General features: G+C 40.3%; 1 protein-coding gene across 1 annotated transcript in view; it reads right to left on the bottom strand.

The window, feature by feature from the left end:
- Nucleotides 1-298: 298 nt before the first annotated feature.
- The window catches only part of cacng2b (calcium channel, voltage-dependent, gamma subunit 2b), a 73,210-nt gene continuing 53,404 nt past the window's right edge, over nt 299-20,104 (bottom strand). Inside the window, exons 3-4 of the mRNA XM_074665081.1 lie at nt 4,206-4,346; nt 299-1,410 (exon numbers count right to left, since the gene is read on the bottom strand). Of these exons, the coding sequence (XP_074521182.1) occupies nt 884-1,410; nt 4,206-4,346 (668 nt within the window). The 3' untranslated portion in view covers nt 299-883. The remainder of the gene's footprint in view (nt 1,411-4,205; nt 4,347-20,104) is intronic.

Here is a 20,104-nt window from a genome sequence, read left to right as displayed (position 1 = left end):
CAAGAAGGCTGGAGCCTTTGCTCTTCAAATGAGCCAGTCACAACAAATCCTCCATGTAGGTTTGGTTTCCGTGAGGACTTAAGTTTCACTTGTAGGTTACGTTGTTTTCTCTCTTTTTTTCTTCTGGTTGATGTTTTAGCGCCAGGGAAGTCTAGTCATGATTTATTAACATATATATTCATATATTTATATATAATCAATACATATATTAACTTACTTGTTTTTTTCCTTTTTTTTTCTTTTTTTGCGGCTTGAATAGCTCCCTGCTAAAAACCCCACACCGCAAAGTTTCACAGTATTGATGCGAATAAAGAATGAAATCAAGAAGATACAGCAACTAAAGAAAGGAGCAGGGTACAAGGGAGGTTAGGGGGTGTGTGTTGAGGGGCATGTGGGATGGAAGCGTGAGGGCGGGATTATAGGCGGGGCCAAGGGGTCAACTACACCGCCGTATTGTCAGACTGAGGAAGTGTAAAAAATATAAAGTTCACCTTTTATCGGGTAGTCTGGCCCAGCCCACCACTCTACTGTTCCACAGCCCCGAGACAGACAACCTCCAGCAACCCCCCCTCCTGACTCCTGTTTCCCCATCCTCCCCTTCAAATCTTTACAAACATGTTCAAAACTCGTTAAACAATGGTAGATGGGAAAATCATGCATGTTTCTTTTTTTACGCATTTTTTTCTGTTTCCTTTTTTTTTTTAAACAGAAACTCAGTGATCATCTGAGGTGCTGCGGAGTGCTCAGAACTCTCCCTCTGTTGCTAACCCCTCACCCCATCTATCCATTTACCTCTTTCTATTACCTTGCACCGTGATCTCTCTTTCACCCCCCTCCCTAAATTCACTCTAAATTTTCAGTGTCTGAGGTCCCTTTTTTAGTTTCATACAGGTGTGGTGCGCCGGTTGGCGGAGTTGCCGCCTGAGTCTTTCAGGTCCTTCTGGATGCAGTTGTGGACCTGCAGGAAGTTGTGGTCCCTCTCCGTGGAGTTATAGGTGGCTGTTGGGGTGCCTGTTTGGCCCTTTGGAAGCGTGTACATGGACAGCTCGGTGGAGGGTAGCGTCCCGAATGCCTTCAGGCCCACCGGAGATGCCTCACGGGAGTGAGAGGGATCCGTTGAGCGGGACGAAGAGCGTGAGCGACGCCGGTAACGATAGCGGTAGCTGGGAATACGTGTGATAGCCGCACCTTGGAGGTAGTCAGCGGCTCGAGCCCCCACTCGCAGCTCCCGATGGCGGTCTATAAACATGTGCACGGCCAGCACACCCACCATTTCAGCCATGATGAAGGAGAGGGCACCGAAGTAGAAGGACCAGCCGTAGGAGTAGCTGTTCTTCTTCGAGTCACTCTTGGAAGGGTCCCCGGCGTTGGCTGATATGTACACAATGATGCCTATGATGTTGCTCAGGCCTGGGACAAAAACAGAGGCAGAGATTTAAAAAACAGCTAAAATACAGCCAAAGTGTTACTCAAGTAGGCCCACACACTTAACAACTCAAGTCATCACAGTTATTATCTTTGTCAGCTGAAACTAAGTGGGACCACTTCATCAAAGTTTGTACAGAGTGTTTTTGTACTTATGACTTAACCAATAGTTCATGGAGTTCTAAACATCTTTATTACTCCCCTGGACTACAGACCCTGGTTTTTCTTCATCCATCAGTCTAATCCAGTCCTTCTGTACAAATGTGGGTCCAAGGGATTTTTCACAATTATGGATAATTAATGCTATGGAAGATCCAGTCCAATCTTTAGCCCTGTTACCACCAAGCAGTCCAGTTTAGGTCAGTACGGTTTGGTACGTGTTGGCTTGGTTAGGCCTGGTTCTGTTTGCGTTTCCACAGCCAACCGTGCCTCCTCGTGGTATGTGGCATGTATGCTGGATGCCAACAGCCACATCAGTAACATAATAGCGAGACACCATAGCAGCATGACACAGTGTACCCCGCAAATAAATCCAACGAAGAAGAAAAACACGACACAGTAAACAAAGAGCAATGATGGAAGACATCCAGCATTTCGTCCTCTTTGTGATTGGTATGTGGCTCTTTGCTACAAAGAACAATCAAGCTTTGTTTCAGAGAAGACTGTGTTCCACATGGAGAAATGCAGCGGCTGTTGCACGTTAAGTGATGATTCTTTCAACCAATCAACGGACTGCAGTGTTGTAGCTCCACCTTCGGAGATTGTATTGGTTTAGTTTGGCACCCCTATGGAAGGGTCCCAAAAAGTGATGGCTCGTCTCAGTTATTTGGAGGTCTGTCCAGGGATTAGTCAGTGAAAACGCTGTAAAATGCGTGCCGTGCCACGACAAACTAATCTGAACCACTTGGTGGAAACGGGGCTCTTGATAAGCATTATTCATGAATTAAATGAGTTCAGATTTTGTGATGATTAGGCTGACTGGGATCAGTATAGAGGAGCCGCAACTGAAAAAACCTTGAACTGAAGCACCAGCGAGCCAAGACAGAAAACAAACAGAAAGGTGTGAGGACTGTGAGGGTCGGATTGAGATGGATCAGAGCAGAAAAGTATCAGGGACGCCTTATTTTTAGAGTGTAATCCCAGTAGCCTCCCCTTAGCCTAGCAACAGGGTGAGAGAAACAGAGAGGGAGAGAGAACTGCATCTTTCACTTCTGACTTGGAGGGGAACTAGTTATCTAGTGCAGCACAGTAGGCCATGGCCTAGAACCAGAGTACAAACACACTCATGCATGCATGGACGGACACACACACACACACACACACACACACACACACACACACACACACACACACACACACACACACACACATACACACACACACACACACACACACACACACACACACACACACAGAGGCACAAAGATGCAAAAATGCTCTAGCAAAATGGCAACCTGGACTATCTTTGTCTCCCTAGCTTTATCCTGAGGCTTAGAATTTTATGGTACACACCCAAGGATAATGCATCACCTGGTGATTAACATTCACCATCGAGGTTTTCGCTGTCTCCAAAACAGGACTTTGTTTTTTAGCTGCTCCATATAACTCTCCTATGTACCTCTTTTAAATGTTTGGACCCTGTTCTGTCCCTCCGAAAGCCCGCGTTTGGTGCTTGTGTTTAATTCCAATTGTATTACAACTCTAGTTACCCTCTTTTTCCATCTTTATATTAAGGAGCATTTTACTGTTGTGACAGATATAGCTATGTTTTGTCATCTAAAGGTGAGCTGCTTCCCAGAAACTGATGAGACCAGTGTATCAGAAGAAAGTATAAAGCGAGGTTTTTCATTGTGTTCCTGTTCAACTGTTTGTTAAAACAAATACTGTAAATTGTCAGCCAATCACATGCCAGCAACTTAATGCATCTAGACATGGCCAAGCTGACCTTCTGAGGTTCAAACCAAGCATCAGTTTGGGGAATAAAGGTGATTTAAGGGCTCAGTGGCAGAATCATTCGTCTCTCAGTCAGAAGGTCAGGTCTGATTCTAGCTCCTGTAGTCAGGCTGAAGTACCTCTGTGCAGGACACTGAACCCCAAATTGCTCCTGTTATTGGTCAGAGGTGAATGAATGAGATAAGCCAATACTGGTCCCTTACTGTAGCAGCCTCTGCCATCAGTGTGTGAATGATGTGTGAATGTGACTTTAACTGTGAAAGTTCTGTGAGTGGTCAGAATGACCAGGAAAGCGCAATGTCAGTACAAGTCCATTACCATTTTCTATTCATAATCATCACTGAGGTCATGTTTTAGTTTTATGTCAACTTAAGTGGTTTGGTTTGCTTTCATCTTTGTACTTGTGGTGTTTTTAACTGGCAACTGTGTAAAAAGCAGACTGCAATGTGGAGCATTTAGCTGCCAAAGAGGAGTGGGAGCCCATGCGCACAGGTGCTGACAACGAGACACCTGATTGTTTGCTCCTGGAGAACCAGAAGTCAATAGCAACATGCGAATAAGCAGACTCTGTAAGATTTATTGGCAAGAAGGAACAAAGAAACTCTCTACCCAACATCAGTTGCCTTACTTTTGTGCTAAATTTACTTTAAAGGTCTTTTCGAATAAAAGCCAAAATTTAACTGTACAACTCCACCCTTCTTTCTTCCTGAAGCCTCCTCCCTTATTTTGCCCTTCACACTTTCACTCTGACATTTTCTGCTCCTCCTGTCATCCAGTCCCTTCTTCCCTCACACTTCCTGGACTCCTCCCTCCTGTTGGCTTCTTACCTGCAGAGACAAAGAGGATGCCGGCACTAAGGATGATGTTGTGGCGTGACTTGTAGAATTCGCTGGCGGCGATGCAGAGCCCCCCCATGAAGAGTAGGATCACACTCAGGATGGGGAAGATACTGGAGGCTCGTACAGCTCCTGGACAGACACATAAAGGCAGAAAAAATTGTTATGGACAAATTGTCATCACTCAACACATGTCATAGATATTCTGGCTACTGGCATGAAAAACAAAACAAAACAACAGTGAGTGAGGTAATGGTAGATAAATACATCCTGTGTTCGAAGATAATCAGCCACCTTTGACATCCATAAGAATTGTGCCAGTATTGCATTTACATGGAAAAAAAAATGAACCAAAACCCAACAATGATTTCCCCAGAGTTGCACATCCACTTAAAAAAAAAAAAAAAAAAAATTCCATATTACTTTGATATCTGTGTCACAGATCTCCCCTCCACTGGGCAGTATGCCCATCCCCTCCTACCAGCTCTCTATCACTCCATCTCTCTACCTCTTCGTCTATCTTTGTCCTCTTTTGCGCCCATATCAGTTTGTCCATCCGCTGTCTCTCTGTTTGCCCTCTGTGTGGCTGATTTGCTGATTGGCCTTGGGGTTGTCATGGTTCTGCCATGGTTGTGAAACTGGATGCTGGTTTCTGAAGCGACTTATATCAGATTCCTTAACTGTAACATGTTTTGTTTTCCTGCATATTTTACCTGCAATTTTGGGCATTCATTTTTCTCTCATTAAAAAATCAAAGAGAAATGATAACAAAAGACAATATTCTAGAACAGTAATGGTTCATGTTTACTGTGCTTTAAGATATATAAAATGTTTTGCCATTAATAAATTATTGACAAAATATTAGTTTAATCTCAAACATTAGACATTAATTGGAGACAGAGTTGTCAGGCATTATTTGGTTGAATGCAGGAAGTGAAATAAGATAACCAAAAATCTCTGTTAAGCCAACCACTGAAACCAACATCTGTATCAAACAAGCTGAAATGAACATTTAATTACTTGAAATGTGTTTTAAAGAAAGAAAACCTTTTTTTAAAGACACTGCTTGGGAATCAATAAATGGTAATGGCTGCAAAAGAGTAAACATTGAATTCATATATACTTCTGACATCTCATGTAACCAATAATCAACCCCTCATAATGTCGTGTTACTGAGTTAAAATTTGAAATCAAAGTTTAGGCAGCAGTAGATCAGTCAATCAGTGACTTGGCTTTGTAACTGGAGGATTGCTGGTTCAAGTCCCAGCATGGACCAGGATTGGGAATTTGGCTGATAGCTGGAGAGGTGTTAGTATAATTTCCTTAGCATTGTTGAGGTGCCCTTGAGCAAGGCACCATACCTCTTAACTGCTCATTTTTTACGCTACTTTGGACAAAAAAAGCTTCTGTTAAATGAAACTGTAAATTGTAATTGTAAAAGTTGATGTAAAGCCAAATTTGAGTTGCGATGTGTGTCCAAGTTTTAGTTTTAACCAGATTTAAATACCGTGTTTTTCCATCCAGCCCCAATTTAGAGAAAAAAAAAAAAGAGGAAACATCTTGTTTTCTAAACCAACCCACCACGAATGAAGATGCCATGGAATAGATGTTTCACTGTTTCATGGGGTGGGGTTGTTGCACGGGAAACTTTGCTAAGTAGCTTGGTGGTTCATGAGTTTATTTGGTAGTGATGGTGGGGAATGGTCCTTTGTTTAAAACAATTTGGGAAACACTGAGCTATAGGACCATGGAACAACTCCGCTCTTCAACCAAATAGGAGAATCATGCTTCCCTCTTGTGTAGGCACGTTCACATGATAGACTGTATATAGAGTGGACCATTTACCATTGTATAGTTTTGAACCCAAAATACCCCCATCACAGGCGCAGCCATGGGCAGCAGTTGTGCAGCCAGAGTCTGCGCAGTAGAGACTGTGAGGGATTCTGGGAGAATCTGAGAGGAGCCAGGTGACATTTTTTTTTTTTTTTCTTTCGAGAGTCTGGTCACTTTTTGACTATACCTCCCAACATATTTTACAATCCCCGAAAAAAATTGCAGCTGTCAATCATAGTTAAACGTAACGTAAAACCTTGTTTTTAACCTGTTATAACTAATGGAAATGAAACTCTACAAAAAAAAAGAGGACTTGACTGCAAGGCAGCCAAATGATACCTTCAAAATACCACAGCAATCAGATGTGAGAAACATTTTTAGAAGGTACTTCAATTTTTCAAAGTTTGACCACAGCTCATCTGGAATGACTGGGGAGCTGGATTTTTGACCGATACTGCAGCCAGCCACCAGGGGGAGCAGTTTTTGTGGGGACCTCACTTGAGCTGAGCAAGACGACACCACCATATTTTTTTACAGTCTATGGTTCACACATACACTAGATATGGGGAAATATAAACCCAGCCAACCAACAAAAGTCCTAAGTTTTGTAAAACTGACACAATTTATTTCATTCAATGTCTGAGTCCAGAATGCTTTAATAGGACATTTTGTTTATGCATGTGCCAAAGTGGAGGGCAGGGAGCTGAGATAGAAGAGCCAAATATGACTTTTGCATTACTGGTGTCCATACACCAGTTTGCCTACATTTCAGAAGTAATCTGGACAATCTGATCTGATACCTCACTTGCCTCTTAGTCTGACAGCCCTTCTGACTTATCCTATCAAGTTCTGTTTGAGCATTGTGTTAAAAAAGTATAATGTTTTCGTATCTGATAAAATTGATGGCCAAGTCTAGAAAAACAGAAACTTGAGTGCCTTTCTACAAGGCGCCTAAAAATGGCTGTGAGAGGAAGAAATAGCACGCTTGTTCCTGATCGTGTTTCAAATGACAATAACTCTCTGAATCATTTTTTTCATTTCCTTTTCTATATACTCCCCCCTCTGTCTTTTAAAATCTAATTTCAAATTCAAATTCATCTGTCTTTCAAGCTGTACTCAGATGAATCTATTCACTGAAGCAGATCAGATATTAAGGTGACCTCAGACTTGGCACTGCATCAAGCCTCCCCTCCTTTTCCTCCTCCATCGTATTTGTTTTAACCCCATCTCTGCTTCTTCATTGACATGAGCTGTCAAAGCAAATTGTCTTCAAGGTGGAAAGCCTCTTTATCCAGCAGCATCCTGTATGCACAACCAGGCACATGTGTATTTTTTTTTACAGAGTAAGCGGAAATGCCTCCTGTGATACACACACACGCACACACATGCACCTGTACTACATTTTATTTATCACTCAGCACACACTATTGGCTGCTGCTACATACTCACACACACACACACACACACACACACACACACACACACACACACACACACACACACACACACACACACACACACACACACAGCACATGTCTTGCACGTAAAATATATTGCAGCAAGCTTGTATTTCCTAATCAAATTTTTATTGATTGTCCTTAAGCTCCGCCCATTTAAAGCTGATTTTCTTAGACATGTAAAGTCTTGCATTGCAACACATATCAGGTGTTCATTCAAAACACTGTGGCACACCAAGCTCGCAGTATCTCTGAGCTGGTTTAAAGTTTTGTACTCTTTTATTCTTGTTAGTCTCATTTAAAACCCAGCAGTAAGGTCTAAATGTGAACTTGATGAATATAAACATGTTAACATGTTAATTTAGTCCTGTGCTGTTGTGACTACATTTTGGTATTATTACACAAATCATGCTTTGAATTGTTTACAGCTCTTCTTAATCTAAGTGTTTTGTCGTGCAGCCCCTCCTTCCTGTTGATTTTCTATTTGATTTGCCCTGTGCCCCATTTTTATACAGTTGTTCTCAACATTGTTCTGCTGTTTAACTACCTGTTGGTACATTGATCTCATTCATATGTGGTGAAAACTGTAACTTTAATGGTTAGTGAGCTCCTCAACTATAAAGTAATTTTATGCTAATTCACCTGAACAGAAAGCCATTTTTAATGATCTTCTGGCTATATAAGATAGTATAGTGTGATAGCAATGGTGATAGCAGCAGTGTTAAATTTGTTAATCCAAAAATGTACATCACTGGCCAATCTCAAAGAAGATGCTGAGCTGAATCTTCAGCTGAATAGCTTCATGTATAACTTGACCACAACAGGCAAATGAGAATATGTTTCTGTGGAATGCTGTGAACCCACAGGAGCTGTTTCTTGAAAACTGTGTACGCATACAATGAGTAACAAATTTACAAGACCACCACCCAGTGTAAGGTGTTTGCCACAATTGCCCTTAATTAACAGTAGATAGCTGACTATAAAAACACAACAACATTGGTTAATCTACCAGGATGTGCAAGCTCTTCAATCAAAATGATGTATGTTTAATGCTAAAATACAACTATTGTTATCAATGAAGTCTTTAAGTATTTTTTAAAAATAACGCGGAAAGAAATGCTGAGCCTGTCAATACATAGAAATCCCATGACGTTGTTTGACTTGATAATATTTGATTGACCAATGGCAGACATTTTCTTGTATTTCTGAGGGGTAAAAAGTGTGTACTAGGTGTTTTTCCTCATTTTTATGTCAGGTGGTCGAATAAATTTCTTACTGGCACCAGTGTTAGTAGCTGGTTAACAAGTGGCATAATTTATGGTTAGCAGGTAGTGATGGCAAATAAAGCTCCGACAGGGTGGACAAGATGTCTTGTCACCATTAAATGGATTTCTGTTTCACAATGTAGTTTATATACTACTTACATTTGAGGGATCATTGACAATTTATCCACACAGAGTCCATGCATGCTGCGGTTACTAAGCGTTGCCCAATACTACGTACTCAGCTGTTCTTATAGTCAATCATTGTAATCACAGTGCCCTGCGGTCTATCACCTGCATGTGCCACCAATGGCACAACATCTTTGCCTACTGCTGCTACGCTATTTTTGTCGGAGTACTTTGCAGGCACGCCTCAAACTCTTCAGAGCAGATTGACGCATGCCGTTGATGAAGCAAAACTGTGGTGCAAAACCACCAGAACTAAACGCTGAATGGTTATGTGTTCATATCTATATAGTAGGAATGAGCAAGAACCGGTATCAGGTATCAAGCATCAGGCCGATACCAGTCTTATTTCAAGGTATTGGTACTTGTGATGGCTGCTAATACTGGCAGCTAATACTTTAGACAAAAAATATCTAATGTCAAGTAAGTCCTCCTCAGCAGTAATTGGTGCTACATTGCCTTGGTTTGACACCACGGCAAATGTGTGTCAGATCCTGTTCAGACAACATAAATGAACCAGGGAGAGCTAAAAATGGCAGACACTGTTTTATTTTGCATTTCAGTTGATTTAAATAAAAAAAATACTAAAACTCTTAGAGTTAGTTATTTTTCTGCACTTTTGTTAACAATGAAAAACGTGTTTGTTGCCCTCACATTTAACACTAGTTATCTAATGTCACAACCTCCACGCTCTACCTGAGTTTTCCAGAAAACAATTTGAATTCCTTTCTCCAGTTAATGTTTGAAAGAGCCACTGCTGTGTTGCTTTTAAAGTTTATTGGTTCCTTGATGCTTTTTGGTTAAGTCTGGCAACTCTACTGCTTCTGTTCAAACAACACAGCACAGAAAATTACTCTGGACTCTGCTCTGCAAAGTAGTTCATAATTTAAAGCTTTTCCTAGCATTTAACTAAAGACACTGAAAGTCTACTGGCATTTATGGAACAACTAGTTGTGAACTGTTTCATCACTTGACAGAGGATAGATTTAAAGATGCACCAGGCAACGTGAATGTAAGCAAAGACAAGTTTCATAGCAAAAAAAAAAAAAAAAAAAGGCCACACAATAGTTAAGCAACTGTTTTGGGCAAAACATCATGGATTGCAGTTATCTGAACTGTTTTGAGATGAGGCAGGAATTTTTATAGTTTACCAGAATAGCCCAACAACCAGGAAGACAGCGGTTCAAGCTCAGCAGCGGCCTCCAGCATCATCAACAAAGAAACTAAAGACATATTGTAGGTATCTTCTCACACTGCTGCTGCTGTTGCTCATTTAATCCCAACTCACCTCTCTCCATCTCTCTGCCTGTGTGCTGTCATGTTCTTGGTGGCAGGGTGCGCCTGGAGGCCAGCGCATTTGGTTAGAAAATCTTCCTTTTAAACTCCCTGCCTCCTGCTTGAAGCGCCAGTGCAGAGAGGAACAGAGAGAGAAAGGAGAGAGAGGGAGGCAAAGATCGCTCCAGGCAAAGCAGCTTCACAGAGAAGTGAAGGCCTGCAGTCTTCATGCTTCTGCTCTAGTCTCATCTCCTTTTCTGCTCCCAGTACTTTTTTTTACCTACTCTCCTCGATTCCCCCTGCCTACTTTATTTTCTCTGTACATTTTTTTTTGTCAATTTCTTAGCTCCCGCTAAAGTATCATCTTGTATCCTCCTGTATTTGTGTCCTACTTTACTGACTGCCAAAGTCTTGGCAGTCACTTCTTCTATAATCCAGGGCCTAATTCCTACGATCTTTCATTTATCTTTAGAAATGAAAGAATTATATACATAAAGATAAAATAACTTCCTGTCCTGCTCATGGTTTCTGATGCTAAATGTGCATCTTAAAGTTAAACCTGGGGACACTTTGTAGTTACACAACTAGAATATAAGTTAACATAAAGTTAAGCAGCTTTGGAAATATACCAGAGTGGAAAATGTACTTAAGGGGGCTGTGAGGAGTTAAAAAGTGATCTTAAAAAGGCTACCTTCTACATTTATGCCTGATTGTAATCCACAATTTAAAATTAGATTATCACCACCATTAACGGATAATCAGCCTTTAGCTCGGCCTGTGTCACTCAATAACACAGGGGTTAAGCTTTTTGTGATAATGTTCATTCCAACCCACATGCAGCAGTTTTTCTGCAGTGGTCTGTACAAAATGAAGAGTGGGTTTACGATAACTCTGCTTGGTAGATGACTGGCAGCTAGCTAACCAGGATTCACTAAGGTTACACATTAGGTACCTGTCTTAGAGCACCAGACTGCCAGCTGCGCTAAATATAAACGGCTACAAAACTACTTACGAACTGACAGTCTTTACTTGTTCCCACATTAGCCTGCAGATACGTCGAAGCATTAGGCTGCTGATGATAGCCCACTGGTACTGCGTTTGCTTGATGTCACGTTTCAAACTGTAGTGCTGCGTAACTGTACTGATAAATACCGGTGTCTTGAACAAAAAAAATTGTTTTGATCCGATCTCCATTTAATTCCAAAACAAACACATGCCTCACTGAAAGTAATTTACAACAGTGTGCAGAGACTTCGGCGAAAAAATACAATCAAAACAGATCCTCCGCATAGCATTTTTAAGTAACCAAAATCTAAAAATCCCAAACAAAGGGGCGAAGGTCCACCTATTTGTCTTATCAATTTTTTTATCACTTCACAAATGGAAGGTTGCATTCAGCATTTAAAATAAGACTTCATCAGGCAGTAGCCTTACGATACGATACGATACGATACAATACAATACAATACGATAACCTTTATTGTCCTCCTAGGGAAATTTTTTTTGGACTTGCCTGCTGCTTACAAGTCTCCACAATCTGATTAAACAAACAACACAAAATTGCACATTGCCAGTATTGCCGGTATTGCTCATACAGACACACAGACACTGTATTGCACATTACAGAAATATCAAACTCATGGGTACCACGTCCACAATACAGTCTATGGGTTTTGTAAAATCTTTCCCACAATGTGCTAATTTTACACTTCAGCTGAAACTCACTGGGTTTCCATGATTGCATCATAGGCATAGTATTCCACTACTATAGCAACTTTTGTGATAAAAAATGGGCCTTTAAATGTTTTCAGTAGTTATTAATTGGGATGAATCATATTTTTAAACCTACTATGTTTCATACTGACAAAGCTTAATTGCATTTGTGTAGGCCAGATGAAGATAAGTGCACGTGTATGTGTGAAAATAAATTTGTAGCAACAAACAGGTGCAAACAAATAAACAAACATCAGTCTGATCAGTGCTTCAGACATATTAAATCCTAAAACCCCATGTAAAACAAATTTTAAATACATTTTAGTGTACTCCCTGAACTGGTCATCTGCTTTTTATCTGCACATAAGCAATTTGTTGAATTATTGGAAAAGTTCCCAGTGTGATTCTGCAGTAGTCTGGGTTCATCATTTGACTGATTCTCTTTAAATCAGAAGAGAATGAGACTTTGCTTCTTTCCTATACTTAGATAGTAATCTTAAGGAGAAATGGGGCATCCTGATAATGATATAATGATAAAGTGACTTAACACTTGATGTAACACTTAATTTTAAAATGTAGAAAAGTGTCATGCCAGACTAGTTTTATCACTTTCTTGAATTTTTCACTGGTTGAAATTGACAGTGTAGCAACAATACATGTGACATTCTTTTACAATGTAAGGGAATGTGAAGCATGCACTGGGGTCCTTTAATGTTGTATATCAAAGAGTCTTAGAGCACACAAACACATAAACCCAAAACCCCCAAAATATCTGTGTTCCCTCTTCTTATCAAACTTCCTTTCTTTTTCATTCTAACACTTTCAACCTCCCTGTACTTCACCAACTGCTTGGTTGGTTCTGCTGCAGTGGTAGGTGTTTGTATTCTACTGTGTGTGTGTGTGTGTGTGTGTGTGTGTGTGTGTGTGTGTGTGTGTGTGTGTGTGTGTGTGTGTGTGTGTGTGTGTGTGTGTGTGTGTGTGTGTGTGTGTGTGTGTGCGTACGCGGGCATGCCTGTGTGGGTGCGTGTGTGTGTGTGCGTGTCTATGGCTGACTTATGGTTTCATTAGCTGCGGCAGAGGAGAGCCTTGTAATTGTAGCTGAATTATAGAGGCGGGGGTGGACACTACCATGGGAGCTCCCAAGGTTCAGACACACACACGCGCACACACACACACACACATTACAAAACAGTACAGTAACTCACCTATTACTTTGTCAAACACACACATACACACACACACACACACACACACACACACACACACACACACACACACACACACACACACCTCAGCTCAACAAGCTACAAAGTGAACACACTCATCGATCAGCCGCCCACCTACTCACTTGCTCACTCTCCAGCTCCAAAGTGGGGTGTTTCCCATACACACTGTACACTACCCACGCAAGAACAATCTGCCCTCTCTCTCTCCCTCATACACACACTCACTTTACTTCTACTTTATACACACACACACACACACACACATACACACACACACTCACACACACACATTTCGCCCACGTGGGAGAGCCCAGCAGCACAGAACATGTGGTAGTGGGAACTTGGCAAAACAGCTTCAGGGGAATAACTAACTGTCTGTGTGTGTCCACAAAAAGCCGACGGACGTGTTCAGGAGACTTTGTAGAAAATGAACACTAGTTATTGAGAGGGAAGAAGTATAAGCACACAAACCACCAGGCAGATATGTATGTATGTCTGTGTAACTGCATGTGCCCATCGTAAATGCGTGTGTGTGTGTGTTTTCATGTTGATGTTTTAAACATACACCAGGGTGCTCGCACAGCCTGCCAGTCATTTTCATGCCGTATTACCCATTTTAATCGTGATATGCCTCCATGTCACAACTGTGCTCCCAAAAATAGCAGTGATGACATCAGTGAGGGGGATGATGTCATCAGTAGGTGACGTCACGTGTCTCCTAGCATCCCGATCTGGAGTATTAGCATTATGTACGAAGATCCAGCGGTCTAAATTTAGAAACTGCGCACAGCTTCCACTTCAGAGTGTTCAGAGAAAACCAGAGGTCTGTGTGTCCTGTGTATGTGTGTGTGTGTGTAGTTGTGTCTTCCAGTATTTCTGTCTCTGTGAGGACCACGTGTTCAACCTCAGAAATGAGGACATTTTGTAAGAGGAATTGAGTCAGTTGGTCCAAATGTTTTTCCAGGATTAGAAAATAAAATGATTGACTTTATGACCATTTGTGTAAACAGTATTTATTGATTAAACCTTTTTTCTTAGTTAATTTGTATTAAACTTGAAGTATGTTCTCTTATCTTTTAAAATGATTCATAAATCCATCTATTCCATTATATAATGAAGCTCAAAGTCTGCAGTCAAATGCTGCAAAGGATGCTGCAAAAGATGCTGCAATCTGTACCTCTGTCTTCTGTGCTCTAAATTTAAACCAACAATTTCTAACATGTGACATCTGAGGCTGAAAAGGTCATAATGAAGTTACTTAGAAAGAACATGCATGACATGCACTGTCTAAGAATAAAATGAAATTAAGGAAGTGACAATGTGATGTGATATTCATTTCTTTGAGTTCATTTCCAAATCTTGCTTTATTAAACAAATATATGTAAATGAGATACAATGTTGATAAAGGATGCTATGAGGAAGATCTGTTTTGATTAGAGTGCATTGCCACCTTCTGGCGGAGTCTCATACACACTGTCAGGAAGACGTAACTTCTAACAAGCCGTGTGTTTGTTTTAGAATTACATGGAGATTGGATGGAAACAATTTTTCTTTGTTGAAGACAAACCGGATACACTGCACCAAGGCAAGGTATTTATCAGTACAGTTACGTAAGGCTATGGTTTGAAACGTGACAACAAGCAAACTTTCTCAGTCTGTACCGTAGTTTAGCAGCTGTTTATACGTAGCCCTGTTGGCAGCCTGATGCTTTAAGATGTGATGGTAACATGTAATGTGAGCAAATCCTGGTTATGTCCTGCCAGTCACCTACAAAGCAGAGCAAACATAACCTCACTCTTCATTTTATTGATCGACTCTCAAATTTGAACAGACCACTGCAGAATAACTGCTTCATGTTGGTTGGAATGAACATTATCACAAACAGTTTAGCCCCTGTGTTAGCATTTAGCATGTGCTTTAAACTCTCCTGTTTAGCTTTCTTCTGCTCTTCTGTTATATTTCTGTCTGACAGTTAGGCTCCTGTGTCCACCATCCCTACAAAATTAATCACAGAAATTGTATTTAGAAGAGGAAACACATCTCTTTTCTTACTTCTAAACTTCGTCAGCCAGGGTGGTATTGTCATAGAGACTTGGACGCGCCATAAATCAATCCATTCCTGCTCAGCCCGATCGAGAAGCTAAGAAGTTGCAATTGAAATAACCTGCATTGGTGCTGATAATCTCATTTTAAAGTGTGGATTACAATTGGGCATATATCTGGAAGAGAGACTTTTGCAAGGCCGCCTAGAAACTCCACACAGCCCTTGCAAAATGGATGTGAATATTTTATTCTGAAGCACATTGGATACATTCTGAGAACTGGAATGAAAAATGACTTAAGTGCTAAACTGGAAGTGGAATCAAGTTTTGTTTCAAAACTTTTTGCATATGTTTCCAGCCCTGACAGTGGAGTTGCTTCACAGTGTGCACCTGCAGATAAAGGGGTCTGACAGTGGAAGTTCACAGCCAGACTGTCTGTCTGCTAACTTATGGTAATGATACTATACCATAACGGCTTAGAATCAATCAATGTTGACCTCAAAGTATGTTTTTAGTCCACTTACATCCTTTCAAATAAATAATCATAAACAAAACAACAACAACAAAAAAACACCTGACTTCATCTTCCAAAGTAAGTAAAGCAATAGTGAAACGGTGGTTGGGTTAGGTGGCTGCAAATCAAGTGAGCCAATTTTAGGTTGTACATTCTGTCGAGTGTCATGTGAGAAGAAACAATAGCTCATGGGAAAGCAACCTGATTGAAGAAGGAGGTACAGAAAAAACACAGCCATGGCAACTGTAGCAATGAAGCATACAGAAAGACAGAACCAGAAACAAAGAATCAACCCCAAAAACAGACTATGTTATCATACAGTGTGCTATGTTGGCCATATCACTGAACTTAGCCCACTATGACGACAAAAACTGTTGGTGTATCATAATATGTGGAGACTTATCTTTTCACCATCCGTTTTTTTAAAATCTTTTAGTGTGTGTTGGCTTAAGACATACATTGCACAAGTAATGGTCTCACAAATATAGAGGGATGAATGTATGTGTGTGTGTGTGTGTGTGTGTGTGTGTGTGTGTGTGTGTGTGTGTGTGTGTGTGTGTTTGTGTGTGTGTGTTTGTGTGTGTTTGACTGTGCCTTGTTCAGCCAGTTAGGGCTAGAGCTGAGCTGTTGGCCATATCTAATCCCATTCAATGGCTTCATGCAGGATAGAACACACACACACATACACACACACATACACACACACACACACACACACACACACACACACACACACACACACACACACACACACACACACACACACACACACACACACACACACACACACACACACATCCATCTGTCCTTCTATACTCACACTTCACATGCACGTACACTTGCACCAATAAACACACATCCTCACACTGTTGTGTATTTCACACCCTCTCAATGTAACCTTGGATACACACAGTCACTATAAGATCCTAAATACACCCTGAAACAAGCCAGCGCAAGTTATGCACACAAAGACCATTGTGATAACCAAGTATTTTACACTTTCTGCAATTTAAAATAAACACTAACAAAGATATTTTCTTCTTTTTTTAACAAGCATGACAAACACTTTTAAACAGTTCATGGTAAAATTGTCTTCAATTCACATCTCAAAATTTCTTAAAATTCCCAACAGTGACTAATAATATTCAATCCATTTTTTTAAAATTATTTGAATGCAGTGGTGTTTCAACAAAATAATCTGAAATTCATCTTAAAACACATTTTTTTCATGATGACACCAGAAGACATCTATCTAACTAAGATGAAATACAAACACCAGCTCTGAATTCAAGGACAACACTAGTAGAGACCACAAAAAGAATGTTTGATTAAATCAAGCGGCAACCTCTGGTGTAAAAATATGAAGCCTATGCTGAAGTGCTAAAAACCATAGTTCATAGACATTCTTCTTGATGCTGCAGAAACAATAGAAACCAAATACAGACCAAGCCTGAAAATTCAGCTTTGACTATAATAAACATGTTAACCTGGTTTAGAAAATGTTTCACTGATAAACTTCATCAGCTGGTGTGGTGTTGCCATGGGGACTTTGACGTGCCTGTCCGACCCAATCAGGAAGCTGAGCATTTAGGAATAATCTTTTTTGCCTTGAAAATCTCATTTTAGATGGTGGATTACGAAAAGGCATACATCAAGAGGTGAGAATGTCCTCACAGTCCTTTTATAAGATAGGACAATGGAGAGAGTAAGGAGTGACACTTAAAGCAAAAGGCCACAAGTTGGAATCAAACCTGGACAGCCCCTCTACATGGAGGCAATCACAGGCTCAACCAGATCCTTGATTATGAAGAAGTTTGATGGCATTTGAGAGCGTGTCAATCAGAACAGAATGCTCCCATAAATGACTTTTGTAGCCTATCTTTTCCTAAAACAATCCTAATATATTATGCTGTTAAGACAAGGGTGGTGGCTCTCTCTCGCTGTGTCTGCAGCTGATAGTACTGCTGCAGGAGGGAGGCTGACGCTCAGCCTTATATAACTACATGTACAAATTCACCCAGAGAGAGGTGGGTGGGGGTTGCGGGGTGAGAAAGCTCAGAGAGCGGCAGACATAGGCAAAGAGATCGACTCCAAAGACTCTTGGGGAAGGAAAGAGAGAGGCACAGGATGTAAGGCAGAGGGTCGAAAGTGGGCATGGAACAGTTTGAGGGTGTTATTCAGCACAAAAATAAACACAAAATGAGATGTAAAACTGATATCAAAGACCTGTGGCCTTTACAAAGTGGTTTGAGAGGTAACTTCATGGGTAACTCTGGATCATAAGTTGTGTGGAACATCTAACGGCTCCAGAGAGGGTTATATTTGGGACAACAGATGGTAACATAAACACCGACCAATCAATTCTCTTTAAGTACAGTATTTTTAAAGGTTCAAGCACAACCAGTGAATGAGAACAGACAACTTTAAACAAATGTATTTTTGCACAACTTTCTTATCCCTCATATTAAACTGGCATAATACTGCTTGGCAGACTTTGTGTAGTATTATATTCTAATCCAGATAAAGCCTTGTGTGATCGGGGAGTTCAAAAGATGCTGCACTAACACCCTCTGACCAGTTTGATTTAAAACAGTTGAAAAGGTAAACGAACAACAGCAGCACAGTACAAGGGACAGCTGCTGCAGTGCACTGCTTCTGAGGACATATCCCAGTCATTAATGTTGCAGCAGGTGTTGTCCATTGTTGCTTTTTTAATCCTGTGTAGTGTTTCTAGTCAAAGACACTGATGCACAATCTGAAATGTGTTATGAAATCTCATTAAATGACAAGTATGGTAGAATTTTAATGCCTTCTGTTGCCTATTTGATAACTACTACAATGTGTTAAGTGACTCTGATGGCAGGACAGACTGTTCCTGTCAGTTGATGAGCTCCATTACTTGGCCAGATGTATCTTACCAAGCAAGTTGTTCCAGCTGCTGAAACCTAACAAGACCTCAACTCAAGAAGTCAGGTCACAGAAGTTTAAAAGGGAATGTTTGAAACTGTGCCAATTTCATCCCCCAATCAGCACCATTTTTTCGTGTTGTTGATGTTTGTACTAATTCAGAGTGACATTCAGAGAGAGCAACTGAGTTTTAAATTTAATATCTCTGAAGACTTTTTGATACCACTACTATTGACACACTAAATCAGTGATTCTAAAACAAAGAGTAAAAACAGGAGGACTTCATTAGCCAGATATATAGTAATTTAGGTACATAAAATGTACATTAAATGGTTTTTTTAAGTCCTCTGACAACTTCAGCATTTTTTCACAACAAACCACCTTCATCCATTCATACACACATTAACACACCGATGACAGAGGAAGCCCATTTGTACTTACTAATCCTCATTAAAGGCAGCAGCAGTACGGGGTTCAGGGTCTTGCACAAGTACACTTCAGACTGCAGAAGCAGGCATCAAACCCACTTAACCAAGTAAAAGACACAACTGACTCTCTTACTGAGCCATATTAATTATATGATTGTTTTTTTCTTTTATTTAATACTGCATAAGTATACATTTTTAATTATGAACATAAAAATCTATACCGCTTATCCTGTCCAGGGTTGCGAGTGGCTGGGGCCTGCACCAGCTGTCTCATGGTGAGAGGTAGGGTACACCCTGGACTGGTTGCCAGTCAATCGCAGGGCTATATAAACTTATTAATTGTTTAATTCAGTGCAAAAGACAATAATTTTTCGATATTTGTGCGTCAATACCCAAATATTTGCATATGCACACAACGATTGCTTCTTGATACTTTGGTAGATGTGAGCTTAATTTGTCATCTGTTGTATTTCCAAGAAATCTGTTTTTATTTACTGTAAATTTCCATCCTGTCTATCTCTAACTGTGCTTAAGTGTTTCTTCTCCGGTTGCCAGTCAATCGCAGGGCTATATAAACTTATTAATTGTTTAATTCAGTGCAAAAGACAATAATTTTTCGATATTTGTGCGTCAATACCCAAATATTTGCATATGCACACAACGATTGCTTCTTGATACTTTGGTAGATGTGAGCTTAATTTGTCATCTGTTGTATTTCCAAGAAATCTGTTTTTATTTACTGTAAATTTCCATCCTGTCTATCTCTAACTGTGCTTAAGTGTTTCTTCTCCAGTTATCAACATACATTATTTGAGTTTAGTTTGGTTTATACTAAATTTTGTCAAACCACATTTTTATTCTGCTCAATTCTGAGGGGAGGTCTTTCAGTAATGTTCATGTAATGTGAATCTAAATGAAGTCAGGTAACAAAACAAATAATTATTTTTTTCTTTCGAGAGTCTAATCTCTTTTTGGCTCTCCTTCCTTACATATTTTACAATCACAAAAAAAAAAAAAAAAAAAATTACACAAGAATGGCAGCTGTCA

This window comes from Halichoeres trimaculatus, unplaced genomic scaffold (genome assembly GCF_033239565.1).
Source record: "Halichoeres trimaculatus isolate MK-OKI-2021-1 unplaced genomic scaffold, fHalTri1.1 fHalTri1_scaffold_2, whole genome shotgun sequence".
Lineage (NCBI taxonomy): Eukaryota > Metazoa > Chordata > Actinopteri > Labriformes > Labridae > Halichoeres > Halichoeres trimaculatus.
The sequence above is the reverse complement of the archived record's forward strand: the minus strand, read 5'-3'. Positions and strand labels throughout refer to the sequence as shown.